The sequence below is a fragment of the Danaus plexippus genome (assembly GCF_018135715.1).
Source record: "Danaus plexippus chromosome 3 unlocalized genomic scaffold, MEX_DaPlex mxdp_34, whole genome shotgun sequence".
Lineage (NCBI taxonomy): Eukaryota > Metazoa > Arthropoda > Insecta > Lepidoptera > Nymphalidae > Danaus > Danaus plexippus.
Genome location: NW_026869846.1, coordinates 1,075,755 through 1,090,246, shown reverse-complemented (window position 1 = coordinate 1,090,246; position 14,492 = coordinate 1,075,755). Strand labels below are relative to the sequence as shown.

At 32.4% G+C, this 14,492-nt stretch overlaps 1 protein-coding gene across 7 annotated transcripts in view; it reads right to left on the bottom strand.

Annotated features, from left to right (window-relative positions):
* Positions 1–14,492, bottom strand: part of LOC116779753 (titin) — a 39,026-nt gene that overhangs the window by 4,761 nt on the left and 19,773 nt on the right. For 4 of the 7 annotated variants that reach the window (XM_061527031.1, XM_061527036.1, XM_061527037.1 and 1 more), the window contains 8 exons: positions 12,548–12,626; positions 3,980–4,116; positions 2,561–2,644; positions 2,342–2,479; positions 1,654–1,790; positions 1,068–1,273; positions 531–692; positions 91–247 (listed from right to left, as the gene is read on the bottom strand). In XM_061527031.1, coding sequence (XP_061383015.1) covers positions 91–247; positions 531–692; positions 1,068–1,273; positions 1,654–1,790; positions 2,342–2,479; positions 2,561–2,644; positions 3,980–4,111 — 1,016 coding nt within the window. In that variant the 5' untranslated portion in view covers positions 4,112–4,116; positions 12,548–12,626. The remainder of the gene's footprint in view (positions 1–90; positions 248–530; positions 693–1,067; positions 1,274–1,653; positions 1,791–2,341; positions 2,480–2,560; positions 2,645–3,979; positions 4,117–12,547; positions 12,627–14,492) is intronic. The other 3 variants (XM_061527032.1, XM_061527035.1, XM_061527034.1) reach the window with 2 other exon arrangements.

The window sequence follows — 14,492 nt, the reverse complement described above, 5'->3', positions numbered from 1 at the left end:
TAATCTATATTTCAACTGAAAAACAATTTATTAAAATAAAAAATTGTAGGTAAGTGGTTCGGATCGATATTTAAAAGTAATTTTGTTTACCTGATGCTGCCACCGTCGACCTCAGTGGTAGTGATGGTAGATACTGGAGACGGTGGTGCGGGAGGTCGTTGAACCCTCACTCGTACATCGAAGGCGGGCGGCGCCGCTCCAGTTAGACGAGAGTGGGTCAGACTGGTTTCGTGGGACTCCCCATAGCCTATATAATGATCAATAATTGTTTTTAATATAATGTCCCATTAATATTAAATCACTATTCATTTTTTTCACGTACATACACAGTTGTACATAAAAGAAGTATAAACATTTTAATAATATAATAAAATATGAATAGCATCATATCTTTTTGAGTGCTGGTTGAAAGACTGAGGACGAAATTGAAGAAATCTCAAATTTCATCATCAAACTGCTGAATACCCACAGAGGGCTTGCCAAAAAGAACGAATCAATATATTCTCTTCATACGTAAAAGTATTTCTCACCCTCGCTCTGGTAATCATCTATCATGAACGCCTGGTTGGCGTGGGCGTGATCAGCTTCGCTGGGAGTTTCCGAGGGGTAGTCTGAGGGCAGCGTGTCGGAGGCCACGCTGGCACTTTCAGCTGCTGCTGGATATACAGGGTGCGCGCGGGGGATCTTCACCTCTGTTAACATAGACAATAGGCTCTTATAGAAAATATACCACTAGGATATGAAGAATATATAAGTGTCTGTAAGATAATGTAATGAATAAAGTTGGTATATATAACTCATTCATTGATTTATTGTCATGAATATTCTTTTTAATCTTCTACCTTGCAGTCTATTGAAAAGACCAACTATTCAGTTTCTCATTGTATCAACATGAAAAATATTTTACGACCAGTGTAAAACTGACCGAAAATTGTAAATTCAATCTTACGATTCAGAAATAATTTGAAATGTCTCTATATAAAACCAAAGTTCAATTTGCATTATCTGCTGATACTCTCGTTACATGTACATTGTTGGATTTATTTGCTAGCGTTCTCAATAATCACCTTGTATACTCTCCCTGCTGATGATTGAAGCGGATGAATCATCAATCAATCTCCTGGGCGCGGGCAGCGTGCGTCGGTTCAGACACAAGTATGACACACCGAGCCCCAAGAGTAGTAGAGTGAGGAACAGGATTGCGCAGATTATCAAAAGGATGTGGGTACCAGCTAAAGGGGCCTTTGCCGGAAGAGGCCCTTTAGCTTCAGGCCTGAAATAACAATAATGGTGAGAAACAAAATGAATCAAAGACGATAATTTGAGACTAAGGAAACTTAAAGATAAAAAGCATATTATTAAATAAATATTACATGTAGTATGACCATGCAGATTTTTTGTACGCAATTTCACACTTAACTGCACTCAAGGTTGTTCGGTAATAAAGTAGGCAGCATCATAATGATTCAAGAATAAACACACTGAGAGCGTGAACGGATCAGATAAAGAGTAAAAAATATGTTATGATTTTATCAAACTCACTCGCTAAAAGTAATGAGGCTGATTCCATTTTTTGTGGGTAGGAATTAAAATAATAGAGAAGACAAGAAAATTGATCTCATAGAAGACGAAATATGCTTTTTAGTAACATACGTGTATATGAGAGGCTTGAAGACTGGCACGATGGGAGGCGGATAACGGCAGACGATAGTGATGACCTCGTCCCCATCCATCTCCAATCCTGGATGGAATCGAACCACTATGTTGTTGGTGAACACGCGAAGTGGATCCTGTCATTATAATGGTGTAATCAATTTTCCATATTTTTAAGCCCTATTTTTTTTTATCTGGTAAAATGCAAAGAGAATTTGCTTTCTTTTATCTCAGAACAAAGAAGAATGTTTCCACATATCTTGGTTACATTTTTTACCGTAGTTGCTATTGATGGTTTTTATCGTAATTTTATAATTGATGTATAGTTTCGTGAAATGAATGAAGAGAAACATCTAGAGCGTGAACTCATTGCGATCTACTCGAGTAAACGTATCGTCTGTCTTACCACAGGATACTATATATAATGCAGGTAAAACAATTTTCGAGATCCACGCGTAACTAGTATGTTCATGAAGTTAAATAACAATAATTAATAAATATAACAAAAATTACAGAGCGGGGTTTGAACTCGCGACTACCAAAATATCGTTTCCAAGACGCATTAACGAATGAGCTGTCACGTCTTTATTAGAGTCGACGAAATAAAAACAGTATTTTAGGTGGCGATCTGTATACGTAAAGTTATATCTATTACAAAGAATTACTTATATATTTTATAGATACCAACCTGTTTGGTCCCACATCCTTTGAGTGGCAGCTCTAGTTTATAAGAGGTGGCTCCCTTGCCTGAGACCTGGCAGGCTGAATGACGGTCGAAGTCTGCGTACGCGATGCCATAGAATTTCTCATTGAACTTTAATTCGATCTATCAAATAAGTGACAAATATAATCGTCTCTCTAATAACATACAAAGTTTATTTAAGTTTCAATTGAATTTAACACACACCTGCATAGAACCAGCTTCGCAATTTAGAGTAGCTTTCGTCCGGTTCAAGAATATGACTGGACTGAGGTCATCTAATTTGGTCACCTGAGGGTTGAAGTAATGTATAACAACATAATGTAATTTAAATCTAAATGTTATTTGCTTGCTATTTTAAGCCTAGATAAATCACAGGCGCGTTTTATTTTCTCTCAACGAAAAAGTTTCTTCAGTTTTGCGGTTACCATATTGGCTGAATATAAATCTGCGGAGGCCCGCGGGCGAGATGCTCTGTGCGTCAGAGCCCATTTACAAGCGCGGGTTATTTTACCCTTTTTATAATACAATAAACAATTTTTATCTCACAATATTAGTTGGAGTTGATACGTTCATTTCAGATAATTTTATGCGATTCCAAGGTTTTTAAATACGATAATAATTTAGTTGACATTACGTTGATATACCTATGTCTATTAATTTATTTAGTCTGTCGTCATCTCGCATAAAAAATGAAATTTTTTGATACATAATTCTATAAACCTTGAATGCTGTTTAGTAAAATATATTGTGTGCTGAGGTGGATTGTAGAATGGAAACACGTTTATCTGGGGGCATTTCGGCCCATAATAAGCGTATCTATCACCTCTCAGAATACACAATGGCCGCAAACAATGAAAACAACCAGCTGTGGCAATAATGATTGGCTAAAAACTTGTAGAATAGAAATAGTAACGGGTAATGCGATTTCATCAATTACGTCGAGTGCATTTTACATTTAAAGAACCGTATGGGAACATTACTTTTGATCATGTTTCTTTTATGATTCAATTAATAAAGAATATTTTTTAATATCATACTTTAAACACATATTATTTATTTTAAATAAAATAAATAGTTTAATTAATTTAAAATATACTATGATTTTGAGATATGTTATCTGCGTGCTGACTGACAGACGATTTTATTTCAATAGCCCGTAATGGAGTTGCTTTAATGAGAGCGAACGATTAAATTTAACATAAGATATTAAATGCTCGTTAACATCGGAAAACATCAGATAAATAATGAGATCTAAGATTTTCGCGAGTATTCATTTAAATGAAACTAGTGTTATTCGGATTTAATACGCGGATTTTATTATTTAAAAACTACATAATCCCGACGTTTCGGTTACTTTGCAGCAACCGTGATCACGGGCAGACGAGGTGATTATGTAGTTTATGAGGGATTATGTAGTTTTTAAATAATAAAATCCGCGTAGTAAATCCGAATAATACTAGTTTCATTTAAACATCAGATAAAATTTTAAATATATTTAATCAATCAATAGAACCTCCAATAATTGCATATTGTTCTTCCTAGCAAACCTTTTAGCTGAACTACGTAACACACAAGCATATAATAATAACTAATAAGCTTATCAGACTTCTTAATCTTGAATACCTTTCCATCGAGGACCGTCTGCTCCGGCAGACCGTCTCCCTGGTATTCGATATTGTTAGCCTGTGACCCGTAATTTGACTGTGCGTGCGCGAGCGCTGACAAGCATGCGATCATCAGGACTAATAGCGCCATCTTTACTGAAAAAAATATATAACTATTAATTAAATTACAATATTAGAAAAAAATATATAACTTCTAAATCGTATATTGTTGTAAGATAGACAGAAATTTCGTTGAGTTATGAGGGTATTGAAAAACTTTAATTTTTTTGGTTGAAAATTTATATAACAGTTACATCATTATAGAGATAAGTAAAGAAGAGACGCTCTTTATTGCTTAATTATATATTATATAACGTTCAAGTGCGGTATCATAAAAGAGCAGAAATTCCTCCCACGGCGTGGATACATATCTTCGGAAAGTCATTTTTTGCCACCATTCTTCACAATTTCTCTTTACTATATGGAACAAAATGCTTTCAACAAGCCAATATCATTCATACAAAAACATACTATTACGTAAGTATAGTTATGAGATGAACTTATCAGGAACATTTGAGCCGCGTTACACCACAACGTAAATTATTTTTCTAAAATTCATTTAGAAAATAGAAATCTCGAATAGATTAGTTTAACGCTAGTATTTGTATCAAGTAAGTAAGATTCCATGTAGTAGAATGAATTAAAATTAAATGTCCATAAAAATATAAGAAATACTGCTATTATCATATATTACACGATTTTCCGTCATTACGTTGATAGTTCATAAATACTTGACTGTTAATAACTGGCTGTGGATGTTTTTGTTGAGGTTACAATAAAGAGCTATAGATAATAATAATAGACAGATAAAACACGGAACATTTCATAGAGTAACAAGGATAGTGATAAATGCAATATCTCATAGGATAAAAATGAAACACACACATACTCACAACACATTCAAACCTCACTAACATTCACCATACTCTGCACGCATGTTGAGTGGTCATTTAAAGAGGAAAGGTGAGTACACCAACAGGCATCCTGATTACAAATGTTCCAGGAAGCATTGCAGTAATTAAAATTTTTATTAAAGTACTTAGAAAACGCAGATATAACAACCGCATGCAATTATGAGGTACGTAATGACAAAGACCAAATCGTGCCAAATAAATTATAAATCCGAAAGTTTGTGAAGATGTGTTTTCAAATGTAAAGATGTTTGTTGCTCTTTTACTGGAAAACTACTGAGCGGATTTTGATGAAACTATACAGTATTGAAGCTTAGATATCAGAACGAGATACAAGCGATAATTTTCTCCGAAATTTAGTGTAATTAATGCAGGACCAAGGCTTAACAGCTACTTTATGTATCAAATCATGTGACGCAGAACTATACGTGTCGCTGCCTGCCAGTAACTGTACCTTCATGTTATTTTAATACACTTTATACATTTATTTTTGAACCCATTAATAAAGCACCGATGACAAATTTGCAGATGAAAACTATTACTTTTTAAAAACTAGTATTGGAAACAATAAGCAAAAGTAATCCCTCCTACAGAATCGGGCAGAATGTAAATAATTCGATTCGCAACAATTTTAATGTATCACTTCTATACATTACTAAAAAATAACTGTTAATATGTCTTTTTCTGTATAGAGTTGGCGCCAAGCTATTAAATGAGTCTTTCATTTCATCTAATGACCAACAATGCGATGATCTAATCTGTCTAGAGAGAGCACATAATATTCGCCAAACAAGTTTCACATATTTGAATAAGTTACCGAGGTTAAGAGACTCAAATGTCTTGTCTAAACATAAAGATATACACTATTATTATAATACATATAAAATTATCTATAATTTAAATAATTCAATACAAGTTCTTCCTTATACGTCTGTTCCTTTGCATGAAATATAATTGTGCCAATATAGGTATGATTGTTACGATTAATATTTATGTTATATAATTATCTATTTTAATACTATAATCACATATAAAGATTACATACTAAGATATATATCTAAACCAAGTAGGCGTTGGGGTCTGAACGTTAATTGGGCTCCGTGTACACTTAACGGACTCCCGTGAAATATTTCGCAGCTTCCAGACAGTTTAAGCCACAATAACGAGAAGATTATGTTTTTACCTAATATCAACATCTTATTGTCATATATTAATTCAGTTGGAGAACAAAGTTTATTGCATCTATTCTGAGGCCTTGGCCTGAGATTGCAAGCCCATTATCGTTACTTATAACGATGAGCCACGTAAGTATTTGAAAACAGGGCTAAATATACATGCGGTATTGAAAATTACCAAAAACTGACAAAAATAAAAAGAAATAAGAGATATCTCCTGAAGCAGGAAATACCATATGTTTGGAGTACGATAATGCTCCACGCAAAATCCGTGCAACTCACGATCAGATACAAAAACTGGACTTGATGTTTGATACATCATAATGATATAATATCAATCTTTATGACCACGGAGTTCTTTCACCTTACAACATCACACAACTCCTAACAGTTACATAAAGCAGTCTTAAACACACATAATAGATATATCTGTAGTACTAGCCGAGGAAGCAACTTCGTCAGAACAGAACAGTTTCTTTTTAATGTACATTAATAACAGTTTAACAATTTAAAAGATGTGAATAAGCAAGTTGCTCCTGTAACATTAGCTAACTGCCAGTTAAGGTGCCATCAGAATCGCCTCAGCCATTTCAGAGATTATCAGGAACAAACAGACACAGACGGACAAAAATTATAAAAAATGTTGGTATATGTACCATGTGCATTCAATAAATCTCGGTTATTTTATTGTACAGTCACTTAAATTAAAGTAAATTTTTAATAGACATAAATACAGACAAACCATGGTATGCATCTATATACTTAAAAATATTTTGTTCACACGAATGTATGTTACAAAAATTTAATCTCGCTCCATCCATACATAACATAAACTAATGTAAACAATAAATAAAAATGAAGCCATTTCCTTGAGTCTTTTCAGATGTCATTTCGCAAGGCAGTAACCACCAAATTTATAGCCAGGAACGCGGTTTTACGACACGCAGTGCATTGAACTGTATTTTGTATCGAAGATATTGTGTTTAGTTTACTTTAATATATAAAACTTCATGTTTAATTTGTCTCTGATATAATAAAGACAACAAATTATATTTTTGAATGATCAAAATATATATATAAATAGTCAGTAAGAACTCTATAACAGTCCCAACTTATTACGTATCTACAACATACTACATTAATACACATATATCTTTCGATAACTTATTTTCCTAAAGCAATATATAAATACATATAACAATAAAACATATTTAATAGTACTATTAATGAATTTTAATATAAGAAATCTTGAGCAAATATTTGTAAAAACAAATACGATAAAGAAACATAATGATCTAACCATAAAGAGGTTCTTGCCTTTTCATATTAAATTAAATTGTTAAATCCCCTCTCTATTTCTATTTGTTTGGGTAACATCTATCTAGCCATTCAAATGATTAACTGGAACGAACTGAAGGAATAGAAAAAAAATACCTTATATTATTTCTTGCAAACAGCGTGTAGACGTAACACGCGTACAAAATGAAATTTTAATTGCTATATTTTAATTTGTTTCTTCATTTTATTTTTATTTCAATGATGATTAATAGCTCCATGATAGGAAATTTTTTTTCATAAGGCGTAAACTGATTTGTAAATATTGATAATATGTTAGAAAAAATATTTTTCATGTTAACCTTGCCAGACTTTATGTAATAAAAGTTGCAATATACACTATTAATGAATTTTTACCCTTAAAAATATAGACATAAAGGCGATAATTATTTCAAAGAGCATAAACCAGTAATTCAGGTAAAGTTGATTTAATTAACACGTTGTAAGCAAAGAAACCATTGCCTTCACAAACTGAATGACATGTTAATAGAAAGGTCCCGATAAATGTACGTACAGAGTAGTTGTACGTAAAGGAAAAATATAATGCAATCTGCAACATAATCAAAGTTTTCAAATAAAATTGTTTTTTTGTTATATTTGTAATTAAAATTCGTAACTAACATTAACGTTGGTGGGTTTCAACTGAAGTTATTGCTGTCAGTGTCATAATAGTTTGGAGGCAGGTGGGTCCGTGGGCGCAGGCTCCTACACATCACAAAGCTTGCCTTGTGATTTATAAATTTATTGTAGAAGGTCAACAAGAAAAGACGTGTCAATTAAAAATGTACAGCTTGCGCTGGAAGAGCTTTAAAAATGTATTTTCGTTGTAAAGAATCACAATCACAAACCAAAGAAGATTGCAGCAATTTGGCATTTAAATTATGTATATGAAAAATTACAAAAAAATTAAATATTTATATTTCTACGTTTTTATACGTTACCGTTTACAAGGTCGAGAAACTGTCACTATGAGAATATGGCAGCACACATAGATTGCACAATCCCGAACAAAAACAAATCACGCCTTTGTTATAAATAACCTACGAAGGAAACACTTTATATAATTGTATTGCGAATTATTGGCATTTATTTTCTCTCGATTTTCAAACATAAACAAAATACACTACATTAAAATAATGTTAAGAAATGTTGCTTAATTCACGGAGCACATTACATGAGATTTAATTCAGACTTATGAGGCTGACAAATCAGCGGATGTATTGCAAACGTCTCGCAAGGCTTTTCGCCAATCTAAAATTACTGTTGAAAATCGAATCAGAAATTATAAAACCGGTTACTCAAAGCTAATTTGGACATTAAGAACTATACAGACAATATGGATCGAGAAGACCAAAAAAAAGGCTGTTTAATGTACTTGCTTAATACGTAAACTTAAGAATGATAAAATTAAAGAGACACATGAAAATCAACTCAAACGTCTATTAAATAGGATACAAAATTAATGATCATCTGGTGGGTGGCCAAAATGACGTAACAGCGGACGACCTCCTCCGATACATTTTTGGCGGTAACAACTTTCACTTTTACGTGTGCATCTTAATGTGAAGCTGGTCGGTATTGTTTAATGTTAGACAGATAAAATGGCCTTTCATAATGATACGTACACAATCTCTCCGTCACGTACTACACAGCATCAACATCACACGACCCCTTGAGCCACTTCGTTGACCTCTGTGTATTATTCGTCCTCTATGTTCTTCCATTACATTACATGATATATAATAACAAAATAATAATAAACGTACGTACAAAAATATAATTTTTATTCCACACAAGTGATGGCAATACGTCGTAAATTGATTAAACATCGATTGTAAAAAACCGATCCTTATAAAAATAGCTTGATCGATTAGTACAGTAGCTAATTGATCAAAGGCAAAAGGCACGTTGATTACAAAAAGTAAAACATGAACCGGTCACGAACTAACTAATCTCATTGTCATATCTGTGATGGAGGGAGCAGAACTCCCGCTGGTGATATATTTGATTATTTCTAAATACTTTCACATTTCTACTATTATAAAAAATATTATATTGAAAAATCTTGAACTGGAAATGTATATTTTAATCTCCTCATGACGAATAAAGTTTTTGAACGAACATTATCTCGTTCGCAATTCGTTTTTATCGTTCGCTTTTCGTTCACATTTTAATTTATTGCCACATTAAATTAATGTAACGACATCAAAAATAACAATGACATCAGCCAGGAACTTGATTCTGTAACATTATCAAATTTGAATTATAGTTACGTCCCAGCATCTGACTTATTACTAATAAGTTTCCATTATATAAAAAAAAAAACATATTCTTCTGCCATACACGCTGTTATACATCTCGATATATCAAAGTGATATTAAATTATAGGAAAAAATCGTTTCGATTCTGCGAAAAGTAACGTGGGACTTCAATTTTAATCATAAATGCGTATATTGCTTTTACTTTCTCGCGCAAAAACTAAATTAATTTCTACGACACAATCTCTCTAGCAATGTGCTTAAATATATCTAAATACATCAACCTCGCTTATGTAGCTATAAGACTGAATGTGGGTGAACCAACTAGCGTATGTAAATTTAACATTCTTCCATGCACTCAGCGTATGATTTATTAAAATATCTGTTTAAGCACAATACGAGCAACAAGATCGGTCTTATTGAGTAAGCTCAGCTATTTGCAACACTAGTTACTGACAAGTCGTTTAGTTACTCGACTGGTTCTAAGCAACTGGTCTAACAACTGCAAATAATTATGAGGGTACATTCTAATTTCTTGTTTATATGTCTCAAGTGCTGGGTATTGTCTACGTGATCTTGACACCTTTGAGATTATTTTAATTCACAATCGATTCCCTTTCGATTTATTCTGTCTAACATATTGATGTTACGATTTTAATAATCTAATACATGAGATATACTATTAAAGTAAAACAAAGGTTTCGTATGTCCTAACTTATACATTTTATATCGATATCTAAAATGACTTTTCTATATGGAATACCATATAATATTTCGCAATATAAAAATAAAAAGATGATACAGGAAGCCCATATTGGATGAACAAAAACCTCCTTTCCCAGCAAACGAGATCTGATCGAAGACTGACAAGCCTGAGCAGTGACTCCATATTAAGATTTATTCTACAAGTCTTAGTCAAAACTTGGAAGCCAATTTATAAAACCTATTATAGCATATATATGGAAAAATATATACATACAATAGTACTTCTTACTTAAAATGCAGAATTTTAAATTCGTATGTCTATATCAACGTCACCACTCATCATAAATTCAATTCCAGAGTCCATGGTGAGTTCCGAAAAAACTCAAAAAAAAAAAATAAACCCTCGCGATCTTTTTTACTAAGATAATGATATTAAAATATGGGTCCGGCTGAGATTATTAACGTCAGTTCTTGGAGCGATGAAATCAATTTCGTCGGAGTTAAAAAGCCGCTCAAAGCGATTGTTTTAATGCACTTTTTCACAAAGCGTCCCGAGTTTCTGGGAAAATTGGACTAAATGGCCCCTCGTTAAGAGAAAGTGGAGGTGATGAAAAAGAAACAAAACCTTGAACACGAATTTTTGGTCCGTCTATTTCGTTTTTTATCCGAAACATAAGTCCTGTTGGTTTTAACAATATTAATGGGAAATCGATGATTTATATGTACTTCATCAGTCTGAACGTTTATGGCGTTTATATACGTTATATGACTGTCCAAAGGGAAGTGTCTAACAGAAACAGAACGTAACGGACTGTATGTCGAAAAACATTTTCAAATTACTAATCTGGTGTGTTGGAATAAAATTATTATATTGAAATCCAAATCTGAATCGCACATTCATTTAGATCGCAGGAAAAGCCTTACAAAGAATCGTCTGATATAAAAGCTTTATGGTATTTATTCGTGAATTTATTCATTGAGATAAAAAGAATTCAACAGACCCAGCCCTAATTAAGCAGCTGTTTTAAATCCCTTTAAAGACCAGTCATTTAAAACTGCCATAGAATTAAAAAAAGACTGCTATTCTGGACATTTCAATAAAAAATTGTATTTTATTCTGAACTGTATCTCTATGTTCCATCTCTGTTTGTTAACAAGCGAACTTGCAATATATTAAATGTTACACGCAAATAATTATACAAAAACTGATAGTTTATACATGTGTCTGTAGTCTATTGAAGTGTCGTACGTAACGAGTCGATCGCAGATAACCCGACATACCCATCTTGCTTGTTTACACGACGATCTTATTCCCGCAGCAATACGGTCTGTTATTGAATGTTTTTAAAGAAAATAAATCTTTAGCATTTTACTTTGTGTATTAAATCTGCTGAGCCTATCGTATTTAATAAGTTACATTCATATTCTTAGCATGTAGACCCATTTCTTAGATAACATATATATTTTAACCAATTTGGATTTTTGAATATTGTCATAAAGTTATATTTTAAGAATAAAATTGTTTTTAAACGTGACATATTCAATATTGTGGCAATACCATTTGTTATGTCAATGTAATTGATAACCAAACGAGTGCAAATAAAAATGCAAAAAAAAAACTCGTTTTAATTTCTGTAATAAGAAAAATGATTACATTCTTGGCAAGTGTGAACTTAAATTAGCAAACATTCGCATTCAATATGCAGTCTCACGAGCTTTCTGTGAAGCGGTTTGGCTAATAAAAAGGTTTATTACAAATATATATTTTAAGTGCCAACAATAAATACTATATATAATATCATGTAGAATTCTTAAAATATTTAAAAGTTTTTTTTTTTTTTTGGGTTCTAAATATTAATTAGTTTATACATATAAAGCCACAAGAGCCGTTTATATTATTGTATGAATGCGTTAAAACGTATTGAATAAAGCAATTTAAAAATAGTTGTGGATTCTGTGGTCGAAAGTAGAACTTGATACTCATGATTACATGTAATTTATTTGAGAGATTTTATCTTTGAACCAATTTAAAAATCAAAGTATTAGCATAAATATATATATTATGTCGGTACAAATTATACTATACATGATATATTCTAAATTTGATAATATTTTTTGTATAGAAAGTTAATAAAATAAATACCTGGAAACAGGGCTTGTCTATGATTCAAGATGGCCGACTGGTATTGGCGGGAATGCTTCGTCACATTGTCGTGTTGTTACTGTAACAAGCAATGACACGGGTGAGATAAGTTAAAACTTTATCTGCGTTCAAAATAATGGATAGCTTGCAAAGGACGTGATGTTGTGACTTCATTAAATTGCTTATCTATATTTATTTTTAAGTATAATCGATACGGAATCTTAGTGGAGGTAAATTAATTAAATATTTTCTATATATAGAGACTACATTTTATTGTCTTATCCCATTTTATGTACTATTTGCAGCTTCAATGACATTAAAAATCTTTCTCTAACACATTTATACAGAATTGGAAGTGTCCTAATTAAAATGATGTAAACACAATCGTCAATCAATCTCACATTCATGCAAAGAAGTTATTAAAGACGGTATAAAATTCACGCAAAGAGGGTATTAAAGACGTCTTGCTTGAAAAAAAAACATATTATCCTTAGTTTCTTTCTCAAGATTTTGTTTATTTTACAAATAAAACTGTTATTTAAGAATAGCACTACACTTTAAAGCATCTTAACAGGAGATCTTGTTAGAAGCTACTTGTATATGAGTAGATATAACCGTACCGTTCGATTGTCAGTTAACGTGTATAAAAAGCGGTCCGTTGGCACAGCGCAGTGGTATCAAATCCTTTGTATGTAGATGTGACGACAGAACACGCCTACCGTTGGCAATACTATTAAGGAGTTTTTATACATGTTAAAATCATTTATATAAAACCTACTTACACACAGACTTTTTTAAATGACAACGTCGGATATTGAATTCACTTTAACATTTATTAAAATCAATTTTTCCATTAAATCCTAGACTCAATATTTGTTACAGTTTATTAGTTAGCAAGTAATTTCCCTACGCTATTGTTTAATAAACTGAGTAATGAATGTTTACCCGAGTTAAGTCAAATGGTCCGAGTGGAACCGTCTTCTTAACATCTGTAAATAATTTCTCACACAGGAAATCACGTAAAATGAATCTTAGAATAACACTTGCTATGTATGTTGAGTCAAGCAATTGTCATTCAATGCATCATATAAAGTGATCGCGGGGACCAAGTACTTGGAAAATACATTCTTGTTACTGTACGTACTCATAGTTCGACGAAGAGATATATCTTTTTGGACAACATGTGAACTGTACACACAGAATGATGATTATCTTAACAATATATATATACCCGTCCGTCTTTTGTTTTCTTCGTACCGTAATCTGCTATCCAAAAGAAAATGCCAAGAAATAAATCCAATAACAACAACAAATTATATACATTATTTGACATCATCTTCAATGAATATACAAAAGAATTAATTAAATACGTCTTATGTGAACTAACCCTAAAAAGGTATGCTTGTGAGATTTTAATACTAATATATAATTTGTAATTAAAAGTACAGACAGAAGTTTTATTCCAAACGGTCATTGTGACCACTTCTAGCATGTCGTGGTCATCACCGATTCCATCCACGTGTCCGCCTCACGCACACGTCACCGACTGTTGACTACACTCACCTGTATGAGTCACAGTTGAATATATATTATACAGGCAGTGTAATTATTATTTAAAATAACTGCTTTTACATCTCTTGCCAGTATCACTAGCAAAGAAATTTCAATTTAATAACTACTTCCAATATATCGACATCAACGTAAAAAAAAAAATTTACATATCTTTTCTTACCCAAACATTCTTCCATGCAATTTCTCTAACTCACTTAACGCTTACAAACATTACGAACGAAACAACATTAAGGCGCTATGACAAACATTTTCATAGACAACAATTATACTTTTAACACAAATCTTTCCATTCACGCGATGTAGATAAAAGCAATTTTCTCTCGTTACATTTCCATAGACAAGAATTCAATCCCATAACGCTATATCCCCACCA